The sequence below is a fragment of the Schistocerca piceifrons genome, chromosome 4, assembly GCF_021461385.2.
Source record: "Schistocerca piceifrons isolate TAMUIC-IGC-003096 chromosome 4, iqSchPice1.1, whole genome shotgun sequence".
In the NCBI taxonomy this organism is placed as follows: domain Eukaryota; kingdom Metazoa; phylum Arthropoda; class Insecta; order Orthoptera; family Acrididae; genus Schistocerca; species Schistocerca piceifrons.
Genome location: NC_060141.1, coordinates 573991095 through 574006504, shown reverse-complemented (window position 1 = coordinate 574006504; position 15410 = coordinate 573991095). Strand labels below are relative to the sequence as shown.

At 37.1% G+C, this 15410-nt stretch overlaps 1 protein-coding gene across 2 annotated transcripts in view; it reads left to right on the top strand.

Annotated features, from left to right (window-relative positions):
- The window catches only part of LOC124795461 (E3 ubiquitin-protein ligase synoviolin), a 92261-nt gene that overhangs the window by 35017 nt on the left and 41834 nt on the right, over positions 1 to 15410 (top strand). For both annotated transcript variants that reach the window (XM_047259489.1, XM_047259488.1), the window contains exons 5-7: positions 338 to 568; positions 2550 to 2649; positions 8967 to 9109. In XM_047259489.1, the coding sequence (XP_047115445.1) occupies positions 338 to 568; positions 2550 to 2649; positions 8967 to 9109 (474 nt within the window). The remainder of the gene's footprint in view (positions 1 to 337; positions 569 to 2549; positions 2650 to 8966; positions 9110 to 15410) is intronic.

Genomic DNA, 15410 nt, shown 5'->3' with positions numbered 1-15410 from the left:
ATGGAGATTTTGTGATTCCATAGAACATGTGTGGCTACTTAATATTTGCAGTATAAAAATGGGAACCCTGTGTCTTTTTTGCCTTTTAAATAAGATATTATGATAAATTATGTAATTTTCTTCATATTTATATAAAAACTTCATATTATAACTCATTGATAAAGACATGCAAGATAACCGAGAAACTTTTTTTTTCCATTTTGAATAGAAAATATGTTCTGGCATGTGTAATTTGATGTTTGATACAAAGAAATAATACAAAGAAATAAAGTTCTCCCTCATTTGGTTAAAGAATATCAATAGTTTATAAATTTTGAATTTCTTTTATTTGTTACAGCTCTGCTGATGATGTTAGCGGGACTTGATATGCATTTTGTTGAGCATGCATACCATTCCACAGTAACAAAAGGAGCATCAGTGCAACTGGTATTTGGTTTTGAATATGCTATTCTGCTCACTATCGTCTTCAATATAACCATAAAATACACTCTTCATACGATCGATCTCAACAGTGATAGTCCATGGGAAAACAAGGCCGTTTTCCTTCTCTATACTGAACTTGTTATGGGTTAGTTGAGAAAATTGTACTTCTTAACTAATTATCTGCATTTGAGTTCACAGCATTTTCAAGCTTAAATGTAACGAAGTAAATGTTGGTTAGTTTTATAATCACTGCTTTGACTGATCTCATAGTTGAATGTGTTGTTTTTATTGAAATAGAAGTAGTAGACTACAATGTTCAAATTTGTGTCATGGGAATATAATGCCCATAGTCATAAAAATCTGGGTATAGTGCCTAATAGGAAGTATTTATGAAGAATCATATGTGAGACATACAATTTCAGTGTTTGCAGACAACCATATGCACAAATCAACTCACAAACAGTGAACAAGACTAGTAATTGGAATGGATTCCTGAGCTGGTGCTTGAAGTTGGCTTTAATCGAAATCTGCAAAAGTAGATGGATGCATTTGTCTCGATTTTAGATAAAAATAGCTGTGTGGGAAATAAAAAATCATTCTTTCTATTTAGTACATAATATTAATTGCTGTATGCTTCTATGAGACCAGCAGCCATCATTATTATAACACTACTTAAAAAGCACTTTTAAGACATATGTGTACTGCTAATGCCATTTGGGGTCACAAGATTGTTGGAACCAAAATGAAGTTGATAGCAGGACAATCACTGACAGTATTTTATGTTTATTGTATATGCACTACTAACAGGGAAGGCCTCCAATTGGTAAAAAGTATTGTACAGTTGCCATTAGTCAAGTAATTGGTACTGTGATCAGCTTCATGTTTTTGTGTTGTCAGATCTTCAAATGAGGAGACATCTACCAAGCGACATGAAAACATAGTCTGTGTGTTACTGCGGAAGTCATCACTTGTGGTTATGCATTAGTTGTATGGAAATGTGACAGTGTCAAAACTGTAAATATTCAAGTGATGTAGGCAGTTTGTTGAACATTGAACCAGCATTGAAGATGACCTGATGCTATGTGATCATCTGTCCACATTCACCACTGTCACAGAATAAAGTTCATCATACTGATTCGGCAGATAAATGGCTACCAAGTTGCAAAATTGCACCTCAAGACAATTTCACAAGGGAATGTTGAAAGTATTCTGCATGAAATTTTGAACCTGCATTGTGGTGTTAATCACTGTTTTAAAATACACTGTTCCCTGTGAAGAAGATAGTATTATTATTTCAGTGGTGAGTGACCTCTTTACAATGACAAGTACAAATAACAGCTTTCTGAAAATCATCACACCAACAAACATGTCTCTTCTAAGACCTTCAGTAAAATAATCACCTGAGTGGAAGATGAGAGCATTGTAAAAGAGACAAACATTTCACATAAACAAAAGCAAAGGAAAAAGTAATGGAAATGTTTCCCCAGGTGGCTGCATTGTGATGATGAAATTTTTATTTTGATTATCCTCCACTGCGCTGTTCTCGGAAGAAAACATGAAACAGTTCATAAACCACTGAGTTTTGCTGTTTGACATGGACTCTGCTCTCTAGTCACTATTGGTTAAAAACTAGTTTTCTAAGTTTAGTGTTAATGGTCTGAATATCCATCCAACTTACCCAACCTTGCACATGTACCATTTTGTACTTGTTTTCACAAGTAATAATGAAATTGATGGGACAAATTCTGCAGAAATAAAATAAACTGCAGGCACTGACTGATCAAGTGCTCCATGAGCATGAGTGTTGTGAATGAATGTTGTTTCAGTTATGTGTACGCAGTAAAGGAATGTTTTAAATTGACATGTAACATAAAATGGTGTAAGTGTAGTAAATATTTTATTTTACATTTCATCTGTGGCCTTCTTCACTGCGCCTCACCAATGTCGTAATCTTGTTTATTTAATGTAATATTTTGCATTTATGAGTACTCTTAGTATCTGTGTTCAGTTAGTTTCAATTATTGCTATAACGTGGTAGTATAAACCTTTTTAAACAGAAATTTAAGCCTTTTTTTCATATTTATGGGTGTAAAAATGTTCATTTCATTTTGTTTGCCCCCAAACAGGTTTCATCAAGGTTATTCTGTATATTACATTTGTTGCCATAATGGTCCGAATTTATACATTACCATTGTTTGCCTTCCGCCCAATGTATTACACTATGAGGTAAGTTGGCAGGCTGCAGCACATCAAGCTTCTTACGTACTTTAAAATACACTATTTTTCCATGATTTAAAATTAAATCTATCTGCCTTTTGTGTGTCATTATCTACATATAGAACATGATATAAAATAGAAGATTAAAAAAATAGAAGATGGAAAAAATTATTAAGCATCAGATTTTTTTCCTGTTTCTCAGTTGTGTTTAGTGTAATCATTGCACATGCTTTAGGGTCTTGTGTATATTAGGTTGGTCCATAAATTTGTAGCATTTTCGTTGTGCGTGTTGCTGTTGGTTTATTTATCAAGTATCAGTTTTTATTTGTAGTTCACTGTTGCGATTCTACATACTGTCATTTGGAGATAGTGATTGGAGCTGTGGACACTAGAAAATGCAGTGCCAAGTGGAAAAATCAGAACATTTCCAACATATTCATGGAGTGCCAACTGGAGAAATCGGAACATTTCCAACATATTCTTCTGTTTGAGTTCAGTAGATTGGTGACAGCAGTGGAGGCAGGCAGAAACATTTTTGCCATGTATGGAGATAATGTCATTTGACAGAGCATGGCAAGCAAATGGATTTCTCATTTTAAGCAGTATCGTTTTGATGTTAGTAACTCTCCACGTTCAGGAAGATCATAAGGGTTTGATGAAGATCATTAATCCACAATGATCCACATCATTGTTCTCAAGAACTGGCAAATGTGATGAACTGTGATCATTCCACCACCATGCAACATTTGCATGCAGGTGGGAAGAAGTGGGAGGGAGGGGGGAAGGTTCAAAAATCGGTTATAAGGATACAGCCTGTTCTTTGCTAAAACCACAAAAATCAGTGGGTGGCCGTATGTGCATCTCTGCTTGCTTGTCATCGATTACTTCATGAACAACACCAATCCCGTATTGTTACTGGTGATGAGAAATGGTGTCTCTATGTTAACATAAGGAAAAGAAAAGAATAGTTGAGCTGAAACAACACAGCAATTTCCCTTACAAAGATCTGCTCTCGCCACAAAAGATAATATTGTGCACATGGTGGAACAGCGATGGCATGGTGTACTGTGAATTGCTTCCCTGAGATGTAACCATCACTGCTGACATTTATTGCAACAACTGAGATATCTTGAGATGCAGTCAAAGAACAGCAACCAGGAAGACTGCGTGAAGTGATGCTAATCCATGATAACATCTGCCTGCATTTATTATGAAAATGCACCCCGAACATGGCTCGACAAGTTCTTCACCTCAAAACCATGTGTTTTCTACAATCGCTCAATCTAAAACTTATCCCAGCATTGGCAGAGTTTTGGAAATAGTGAAGGAGAGTATATTATTGGTAACTAAAGTCTCTGTTGTGTTTATTAAACTTAATGGAAAAATGCTACAAGCTTATGCACCAACCCAGTATATTGTTTAGAAACTAAATATACAAAGACTACAAACTTTTGACAGACAGAAATTAATTCTTCATGAAATCAGCATAAAACTTTTATCAGTCTCTCTCTATTACCAGTTGTCTAAATTATTTTTTTCTTTCTTTAAATGCACTGAGGCTATCCATTTTATTTTCAGTCCTTGCTACTCCAGTCACTAAAACTGGATAATGATGTAAGATTGTTACTCAGATGGATATACATTAATTTCTCATAAAATGTGAGTGTGCCAGTACTTAGCTTCACAAATTAAATATTTACCACAATTTGCATTATAAAGAAAGACGGAGGTTAAGGTTTAATACCCCATCAGTTACTTGGTTTTTAGAGGCCATGCAGGAGTGCAGATCCTACAAAAATGAGGCTGCCAATTACCTCTGGCTTTAAAGAAACTTTTCTGTCAATCACCTGAAGTAGTTTAGAAACGCATGGAAAACTTGAATCTCTATGGTCTGAAGTAGATTTGAGACTCCCTCCTTCCAGATAAAAGTCGTGTGCCTTAAGCATTGTGCTACCTTTTTTGGCTAGAGTGATACATGATTTAGGTTATCATTAACATCATTGGCATTTAGTAGTTCATGATCATTTTAAGCAGAACATATTCCCAGAACATTGCAGTGTTGTAGCCAGAGCTAATGTTAGATTATGAGAAGATTCCAGTGGCTAAAAGTTAATTTCAAGTGAGCATATTTTAGGAGATGGCTAAGCACTCTAGCAGAATTCTCTAAGTTCTCTATTAAAGACTACTTTGATAGTTCCATAAAGCTTTCTGTCAGGTAAACTAAGCCCATCACAAGAATTATTTAGAGTTCTTAATCTTTGAATAAGATTTCCTGTAGTAGTTCTGTACAATTCCTCCATAATAGCCATTTTCCATTGAAACAGTAACAAGGGGCACTCTGACTTCTGAAGCTCTAGATCATAAAGACCTGAATAAACAATTACTACATTTGCCTGTTAAACCATTATACAGTTTTTTTTTGGCACTTATTCTAAGTATCTTTTTGTATTGTGTTTCTTTTGCTACCTGCCATTTTACTTTGTCTGATATTTCCAAATTTCTTCATTCAAGTTGCATATTTTGTATCAGCAAAACAGATCACAGTGGTTTTTGTTTGAAGTTATAAACTGTAGTCACTTTCATCAAAAATGAAGATAAAGATAGTCTGACTTAAAGATTGAACATAACAAACACTGCCTTTTCCCCTGTTCAATTAATACAACTGAAGTTAAAATTCTAAAGTAACTTTTGCGGTCTATGTGGAGTAGGGTTTTTATCATAATGTGATGACTGCTGTAGCATGTTGTCTACAAAATGTGCCATGAAAAAATCATGCCTGTTTTACTTAAGAAAGTGGCATTCCTGAAGTACGCAACAATTCATATGCGGAATTTTCTCATAAAATCACCACTGACCTTTGCAGGAAATCTAGCTTCGTCAGTGATCAGTAAGTTGTGTACAAAGATGTTTCTCCAGTATCCTAATAGCCTATTTTCTGCTGAGGCTGATGACACTTCATGAAAAGCTTTCTGATAAATAATACGGCATGCTGTTAATACATTTTAGGATTTGGGCTGTATGCAGCTACTTAATTTGTTACGCTGCCTGTCTTGTAATACTATTAACTACTCTTTGATGACACTTTCAGTATTAGGAAGTCATTTGTTGACATACACTATGTGATCAAAAGTATCAGGACACCTGGCTCAAACTGACTTACAAGGTTGTGATGCCGTCCATTGGTAATGCTGGAATTCAGTATGGTGTTGGCCCACCCTTAGCCTTGATGACAGCTTCCACTCTTGCAGGCATACATTCAGTCAGGTGCTGGAAGGTTTCTTGGGGAATGGCAGCCCATTTTTCATGGAGTGCTCACTGAGGAGAGGTATTGATGTTGGTCGGTGAGGCCTGGCATGAAGTCAGTGTTCCAAAACATCCCAAAGGTGTTCTGTAGGATTTAGGTCAGAACTCTGTGCAGTCCAGTCGATTACAGGGATGTTATTATCGTGTAACCACTCTGCCACAGGCCGTGCATTATGAACAGGTGCTCGATCATGCAGAAAAATGCGATCGCCATCCCCAAATTGCTCTTCAACAGTGGGAAGCAAGAAGGTGCTTAAAACATCAATGTAGGCCTATGCTGTGATAGTGCCACGCAAAACAACAAGGGGTACAAGCACTCTCCATAAAAAACACGACCACACCATAACACCACTGCCTCCGAATTTTTCTGTTGGCCCAACACACGCTGGCATTCACCATACCCACACACTGCCATCGGATTGCCACATTGTGTACTGTGATTTGTCACTTGACACAATGTTTTTCCACTGTTCAGTCGTCCAATGTTTACGCTCCTTACACCAAGCAAGACGTTGTTTGGCATTTACCAGCATTATGTTTGGCTTATGAGCAGGTGCTCAACCATGAAATGCAAGTTTTCTCACCTCCCGCCTGACTGCCATAGTACTTGCAGTGGATCCTTATGCAGTTTGGAATTCCTGTGTGATGGCCTGGATAGATGTCTGCCTATTACACATTACGACCCTCTTCAACCGTCGGCAGTCTCTCTCAGTTAAGAGATGAGGACGGTCTGTATACTTCTGTGCTGTATGTATTCCTACACATTTCCACTGCACTGTAACATTGGAAACATTGACCTAGGAATGTTTAGGAGTGTGGAAATCTTGCATACAGGCATATGACAACAAGTGAAACCCAATCACCTGACCACATTCAAAGTCTGTAAGTTCCGTGGACCGCCCCATTCTGCTCTCTCACCATGTCTAATTACTACTGAGGTCGCTGATATGGCGTACCTGGCAGTAGGTGGCAGCACAATGCACCTAATATGAAAAACGTATGTTTTTGGAGGAGTCACATAGTGTATCATGTTATGTGATGATCTAGGATTGCTTTCTATTATCATTGATTACCAAACATGATATTTCACATGGGCACCTGCCAAGTAGGTGGAATCAGTCAGAATATACATTAAAAACAAGGATGACGTAACTTACCAAACGAAAGCGTTGGCATGTTGATAGACACACAAACACACACACAAAATTCAAGCTTTCGCAACCAACGGTTGCTTCGTCAGAAAGAGGGAAGGAGAGGGAAAGATGAAAGCATGTGGGTTTTAACGGAGAGGGTAAGGAGTCATTCCAATCCCGGGAGCGGAAAGACTTACCTTAGGGGGAAAAAAAGGACAGGTATACACTCTCTCTCTCTCTCTCTCTCTCTCGCGCGCGCGCGCGCGCGCGCGCGCGCGCGCGCGCCCACACACACACACACACACACACACACACACACACACACACACACACACACACACATATACATCCGCACATATACAGACACAAGCAGACATTTGTAAAGGCAAAGCGTTTGGGCAGAGATGTCCTGCGAAAGCTTGAATTTTGGGTGTGTGTGTGTGTGTGTGTGTGTGTGTGTGTGTGTGTGTGTGTGTGTGTGTGTGTCTATCAACATGCCAACACTTTCGTTTGGTAAGTTACATCATCTTTGTTTTTAGATATATTTTTCCCACGTGGAATGTTTCCCTCTATTATATTCAGAATATACATTAACATAGAGATGAAACGCATATAGGGTACATTAACAAATAAGGGCTTGTGCTATACTCTTTCACACTCAAAAAGATATGCAGTAGCATCTTACATGACGATCATCAAGCTGCTACTTTGGGAATAAAAATGGAGCTGCTATCTTTCCAATAATGTTTTGCAACTGAAGAATATCTTATATGAGATACTTGACAGTAATGTGGAAAAGCTTATTAATTGAAGAATAATAGCTTTACTAATTGTCATTTATTTTTAATGAACTGTTTTTCTCACATTGCCAAAGGATTTGCACACAAAAAAACAATATTCTGATAACATGTAACGGACTGTAAGAAAAACTTTTTACTTTGGAAGTTTTGGTAGTTCAAAATTTCCTGTTATACATTTGGAAGTAATTTGTTAAAGCTGTTGCACCACGATAGGAACATTTTATACGGTAGATGGAAATAATTTTATATCTTTTATTGTGGTGTATCACAGTTCAAGTTAATTTTTATTTGTATTCCAACATTAGCTTCAAAGCATAAATGTTCTGGCATGTAAATGTAAGCTGATGAAGTCCTTTAAGATTCTGTAGTTGGACACACAGAAATGTTAATATTTATTCATGTATCTTATTGCAACAAAACAGTTAACAATTGAACCATTAACACAACTAAATGAGGTTACATGGTTTTTTATCTTGTGGAAGGTGGGTTCACATTGTGATCAAGCAGTAATGCCATTAAATGACATCAGGCAATCCATGATCCATTCAACAATATGCAGTGAGTTCCTTCATCATTCTTGTCCTTTTAACTAGTGACCAGTTTATTATGGTATAATTATCAGTGAGAAGTGACAGTTAAGAGACTGTAACTAATTATAAAGAAATAGCAATTTGCCAAGGTTTTAATGCTGTAAGTGTTAGTTAACTTACTGGTTTTGTTTCCCCACGGCAAACCAATACATTTGAAACACACATTTTAACAGTACTTGTGTGAGTTTTGTGTAATGTTAGCATATATTACAGATGTGCACAGAAAATAATGTTATTTTATTTAAATAATGTAATGCATGTACGATTTATAGACATGGAGCTTCACTGTCCTTCATTTTCAAATTCCATATCATGTGTAGTGATTTTAACAAATTTGAGCACAATTTGTATATTATCTCAGTTTTATTTGTGCATGTGATGTCCATAAAAGTCAGTAAGTATGTAAATTTCTCTCTTAATCCTTACTTTATACTACCTGTCTATCACAGATTTGTGTGAATTGAATTTTAATGATGAATTATGGAAATTGTTTCATCCAGGTCATTTAAAAAAGCCTTCAATGATGTTATTCTGTCTCGGCGTGCTATAAGAAACATGAACACATTGTATCCTGATGCTACACCAGAGGAACTAGCAGCTGCCGATAATGTTTGCATCATCTGCAGAGAGGAGATGGTGTCAGGTGATTATTTGTTATCATTGTATTTTATTTGTTCGGATATTCTACAGATTCTTTTCATTGGTATTTAATGCCCCAGTGTGAATGTACATGTAAGACAACTATGAGAATGTGCTGGAGTATTAATTTTCCTATCCCCATTTTTTTAATTAAAGACTAGAAAAAAATTAATAGGTTCAAAATAGCTGTGTACTTAAATAGTATAGAAATTTCATGTTCTCACTAGAATCAATGTTGCTGTGGAAACCACAAACTTCATCTCTTGTGTTCGTGATAATTTCTCTTCCACGTCTCTCCTTTCTCTCTTTATTGTTATTGTTGTTGTTGTTTCTTGAACGTTTATCCATCCATCAGTGATGTGCAATTCCAGTATGGCGGACATCTTTAAAAGTAAGTTATTGATGGTTTTGTGCAGGTGAGTAACCCTGTGACAAAACGCGCCGCTCTTCTTTGGATCTTCTCTATCTCCTCCGTCAACCCGATCTGGTACGGATCCCACACTGATTAGCAATCCCGAAGCATAGGTCGAACCAGTGTCTTGTAAGCCACCTCCTCCATCTGGTGAGCAAGATGTATGAGACAGGCGAAATACCCTCAGACTTCAAGAAGAATATAATAATTCCAATCCCAAAGAAAGCAGGTGTTGACAGATGTGAAAATTACCGAACTATCAGTTTAATAAGTCACAGCTGCAAAATACTAACGCGAATTCTTTACAGACGAATGGAAAAACTGGTAGAAGCCGACCTCGGGGAAGATCAGTTTGGATTCCGTAGAAATGTTGGAACACATGAGGCAATACTGACCTTACGACTTATCTTAGAAGAAAGATTAAGAAAAGGCAAACCTACGTTTCTAGCATTTGTAGACTTAGAGAAAGCTTTTGACAATGTTAACTGGAATACTCTCTTTCAAATTCTGAAGGTGCCAGGGGTAAAATACAGGGAGCGAAAGGGTATTTACAATTTGTACAGAAACCAGATGGCAGTTATAAGAGTCGAGGGGCATGAAAGGGAAGCAGTGGTTGGGAAAGGAGTGAGACAGGGTTGTAACCTCTCCCCGATGTTATTCAATCTGTATATTGAGCAAGCAGTAAAGGAAACAAAAGAAAAATTCGGAGTAGGTATTAAAATTCATGGAGAAGAATTAAAAACTTTGAGGTTCGCCGATGACATTGTAATTCTGTCAGAGACAGCAAAGGACTTGGAAGAGCAGTCGAACGGAATGGACAGTGTCTTGAAAGGAGGATATAAGATGAACATCAACAAAAGCAAAACGAGGATAATGGAATGTAGTCAAATTAAGTCGGGTGATGCTGAGGGAATTAGATTAGGAAATGAGACACTTAAAGTAGTAAAGGAGTTTTGCTATTTAGGGAGTAAAATAACCGATGGTGGTCGAAGTAGAGAGGATATAAAATGTAGACTGGCAATGGCAAGGAAAGCGTTTTTGAAGAAGAGAAATTTGTTAACATCGAGTATAGATTTAAGTGTCAGGAAGTCGTTTCTGAAAGTATTTGTATGGAGTGTAGCCATGTATGGAAGTGAAACATGGACGATAAGTAATTTGGACAAGAAGAGAATAGAAGCTTTCGAAATGTGGTGCTACAGAGAATGCTGAAGATAATGTGGGTAGATCACGTAACTAATGAGGAGGTATTGAATAGGATTGGGGAGAAGAGGAGTTTGTGGCACAACTTGACTAGAAGAAGGGATCGGTTGGTAGGACATGTTCTGAGGCATCAAGGGATCACAAATTTAGCATTGGAGGGCAGCGTGGAGGGTAAAAATCGTAGAGGGAGACCAAGAGATGAATACACTAAGCAGATTCAGAAGGATGTAGGTTGCAGTAGGTACTGGGAGATGAAGAAGCTTGCACAGGATAGAGTAGCATGGAGAGCTGCATCAAACCAGTCTCAGGACTGAAGACCACAACAACAACAACAGTTGATCTTGATAAGAATGAACAAGGATGTGGGCATCTAAAGGGAATGAATTTGAAATAATGCATATATATTCTCTGTGACGGAATACCAGGACATCCAACTATTAGCCTATCAAGGTGGTAATGGAAGGCTGCAGTTTTTAAGTAGGAACAAAGTCCATACAGATCAGGAGAGAGAGGAGACAGTACACATCATCTCTAACTGGAGGTTGAAACAAGAGAGAGCCCCAACTTCGACCATTACTCCAGATATGACCTGTAACCAATATGAGATTTCTCTCCTGTGTTTCCCACTGTCTGCTCAGAAAATGATGCATAGGCGTTGTTGGTCAGTGCATTTTTTTGGTAACAAACAACCTGTGTTGAGGAGACAATCCTACTTGGCACTTAGGCAACAGTGAATTGTACTCTAAGACTGCAGATGAAAATTTAAGTGGATAATATTTAGAAATAACACTAAAAATGTGTGATACCACATAGACTGGCTAGGCGACCTGAACTTTTTTGATACTTAAATGCCATATTAGTAATTTACTTGAAATACAGGGATCTGTTACAATAATGGAATCTTGTTCAATGAAAATAGAAATGATTACAAATACAGTGGTAATCAGCCTAATCATTGAAATAAAAATAAGCAAATTTATTAAATGTTATGTGATTTTTACCAGATCAAAATGCCAGCAAACGTACATCTTGTTTTATGTCAGCATGAGGACATTACAGAAGTGCTTGTCAAACTCCAGTAGAAGATGATACAGGAAAGCTGTATAATATTCAAGGATATAAAATAAAACATTTGCCTTCCTCCCACATCCAACTTGTTATGACATTGATGATAAATTAGACTAGTTCAGGCTCATAGAGAGGCATAGTAATGGTGGTTCTACCCACATGCAGTTCATTCGTAGAATCAGGATTGCCAGGTATCCCAATTTAGGTAGGATTTTCCCAGATTTCCAGTTGAAAACCCCTCTCTTAATTAAACTTTGTCAGCATAGATAAAAATTCCAACTACACAAAAATGGACAGTATAATACTATGGTCTCCACTTTAAACTGTTCTTATGGGTTTAAAACTGAGAGGCAATCTTGTAGAAGTTACTGAAATTTAAAATTCTGATTTTGGTTTTAATTGGGGAGCTAAGCTGGCAAACCTGTTTTAACAACCATTGTTTTCAAATAGCTTGTCAGAAGTCGAACGAAACAATGCTTAGTCATTCTCTGCAAAAGCAAGTAAGTAGTGTTATGCAGTTTGCTGTGTGAAGCATTTGTAGAAATACCGGTTTGTCATCAGACAGAAAAACTAAAGATTTGTCAGTGCCAAAAAAGAAACAAAAGGTGAGAGCTAAGTTACATGGGGAATGGTGTAAAATTTACTCATAGCTTCGAAAAGGTAAAAATGATCATAATGCCCACTGTACTATGTGCCCTTCTTATTTCAGTGTTTCCATGGAGGCCAAAATGATGTTAAAGAAACACACAAACACTGCAACACACAGAACCTTCCATTCAACAGTTGTCCATGAAAACAGATGAAAGTAAGTTCTTTTTTTTACCTCTCATGGAAGTGTTGAGGAAGAAAAAAATAACAGCTGCAGGAGCATCCTTCGTGTTTAACTCAGTACACATAGGAATAGTTATATTTCTGTGGACTGCTGCAGCAATTTGTCCTCACAGCTGTTTCCAAATTCAAAAATATCTGAGAAATGTTCATGGGGACTCACTAAAGCAATGAAAATGATTTAATTGGTACTGGGACTGTATTCAGAAGAGCTAACAGTTAAGCAGTTGGACAACTTTATTTATTACTCTTTTCCTCGGGGCATCCAACAAAGGACACATTAAAACCTTTCCACTGGCAGTACACAAGTTTTCTTGTGAAGAAGGTGTATGTACAAGACTTATGTCATTTTATAGCAATGAAAGTGAAATGTCTTACTCAATTGTGGTAGGAATAAAAAGTGAGCGTACCAAAACATCTTTGTCACTGAGGAATATCAGCCGTTTTTCTGCTGATAATTCCTGTGTTAATTTAGGAAAGAATAAAATTGTGTACGTTGAGCTATGCAAAGCGAATCCAAACATGTTAGCAGCAGAATTTAACTGTCCTCTCTTGAATAACACCAAAAAGCAAGTAGCAAATGCACTTCAGACTGATGTAGAAGCCATTGTTCTCAAGATATATAATGAATTCCATCGGTCTACTAAAAGTGTCGGTGAACTAAAGGAATTTTTTACTTGGATGGATGTTGAATGGTAGGAGATTTTCAAACACATGCAAAAATGCTGGCTATCTCCAGCCATAGAATGAGTAGTGGAAAACTTGAAACAATCAAATCATAATTCCTCTCACAGGAGTACACACCAAAGATACTCAGAGACTTTTCCGAAGGTGAATTATCTTTGGTGGCATATCTGGGCTTTATAATGTACATGGGTGGTTATTTGGCATCATTAAATGCAAAACTTCAGTCTGTTGATGTACTTATAACAGACTTATGAATCACTTTATAACCTCTCTGAAACAAAGAAAAGCAGATCAGTTTTATGGCTCTGTGGCACTCTCTGTCTTCTTGAAATCGATAAATGATGCCCCCTCATGTCAAAATATTCAAAAGAGAAGCATCTGATTACTTGCAGTGTGGTCTAGACTGTCTTGACAAATGATGGTTTCGCGCGCGCGCGCGCGCGTGTGTGTGTGTGTGTGTGTGTGTGTGTGTGTGTGTGTGTGTGTGTGTGTGTGTGTGTGTGTGTGTGTGTGTTTCCGTTTCCAATTAAGGCCTTGTTGGCTGAAAGCTTACTTTCTGACAGTCCTTTTGTTGTGCCTATCTGTGACTCAGCATCAACGCTATATTGTGAGTAGCAACTATCCTTTTCATACTATTGACAGAAGAAGATGAGAACTTTTTTAAGCTCAAGTGTGATGATAATTGGATGAAATTTTTCCATCCTTATGAAAACCTCTTCAAACTTGTCTGTTTCATGTTTTCTGTACCTCATTGATTCTCCAGAAAGAATTTTCAGCCTTATGAGGAACACTTGACAAGCTGAAAGAAAGTGTTTGTCAATTACTACATTAAAAGCTGAATTAATGGTGAAGATGAATTACTCGTATACATGCCAGCAGTTTCGTCATCTTCTTGACAGAGGAGAAGGGAAGTCCTACTAAGAAGGTTAAAAAGCAGAAATATCAATAAGATAAAATTCAGTGCTTTGCTATATTGTATTTCGAGTTTTACATCTAAGTGTGTTTTGTCCAGGTTTTGTAAAAATGTCGAGTTTGTTCACAAAAAACATGGCAACCCTGAGTTGAATAGAAAGGAAGCAAAAAAATGCTGTTACTCCAGCTGCTTTTCACTATAGTATACAGTAATGTAGAGTACAGATGGTGATTTGAGTTTAACCTTTAGTGTCTAAATTGAACTGTTGTAAGTGGAGCATTTTCAGATACGAAACTATTTGTCATAAAGGCGTATGTCAGGTGCTGTGAAGTTTTGAATGAGTAATGCATTTGAGAAACATTTTTGTAAGTAGGTTTAGTTGTCATGACAAACAACTGTCTCAGTACTGCTATTGATGGTGCTATGCTGAGGAACAATTCACAGTCACCTTTCATGGATTGACTGTAGTGCTTCCCACTATTTTTATTTCATGACTGTCTGTTGAATATAAGGAATTACTAACTGCAGTAGCTTGTAGACACGCATTTGATGTGTAGTGTATTGGGATTACACATGCACAGAAAATGAAAAGTTTTGCAGCAGCTGTCATCTGAATTGCAAACATGTATTGCTCTAAACAGAGTACTTATGGAGACTGTTTCATTCATGCCAAAGATATCTGCCCAGGATGACCAATTGGGGTGTATGGTGACATTATTTCTTAAACAGTACATGGTCGATTTCCTTTCAATCCTCCACCTTTTTGAGCTTGTGCTGCATCTCTAATGAACTCATCACTTACTGTAGGTTGAACCATAATCTATATAAGTTTCTAAATTTCCAATAAATGTGTGCACAAACAAAAAATAGTGCATTAGCCCAAAATACACATGATGTAAAAAGTTGATCTTAGAAATCTGGACGTACAGTATTAACTGAAGAATAGTACTTAGGTTCTGTATTCATCCAGATTGTTGGCTTTTGTATGAATTCCGATATAGTCTTCTCCAGGGTGCAAGTGCTAAATGGCAGAAATCATTTTGTAGGTGCTGATGTTGCTTATAGTACCCATATTTGAATACCTTTCACGTTAATTTCTTTTATTTATCCTTGATATTCACATCCTTGATACAGTAAGTTGGTGCTCATTCTCCATGTCTCGCATAATTTACATCTGACGTCCCAGTCTGTCTACCA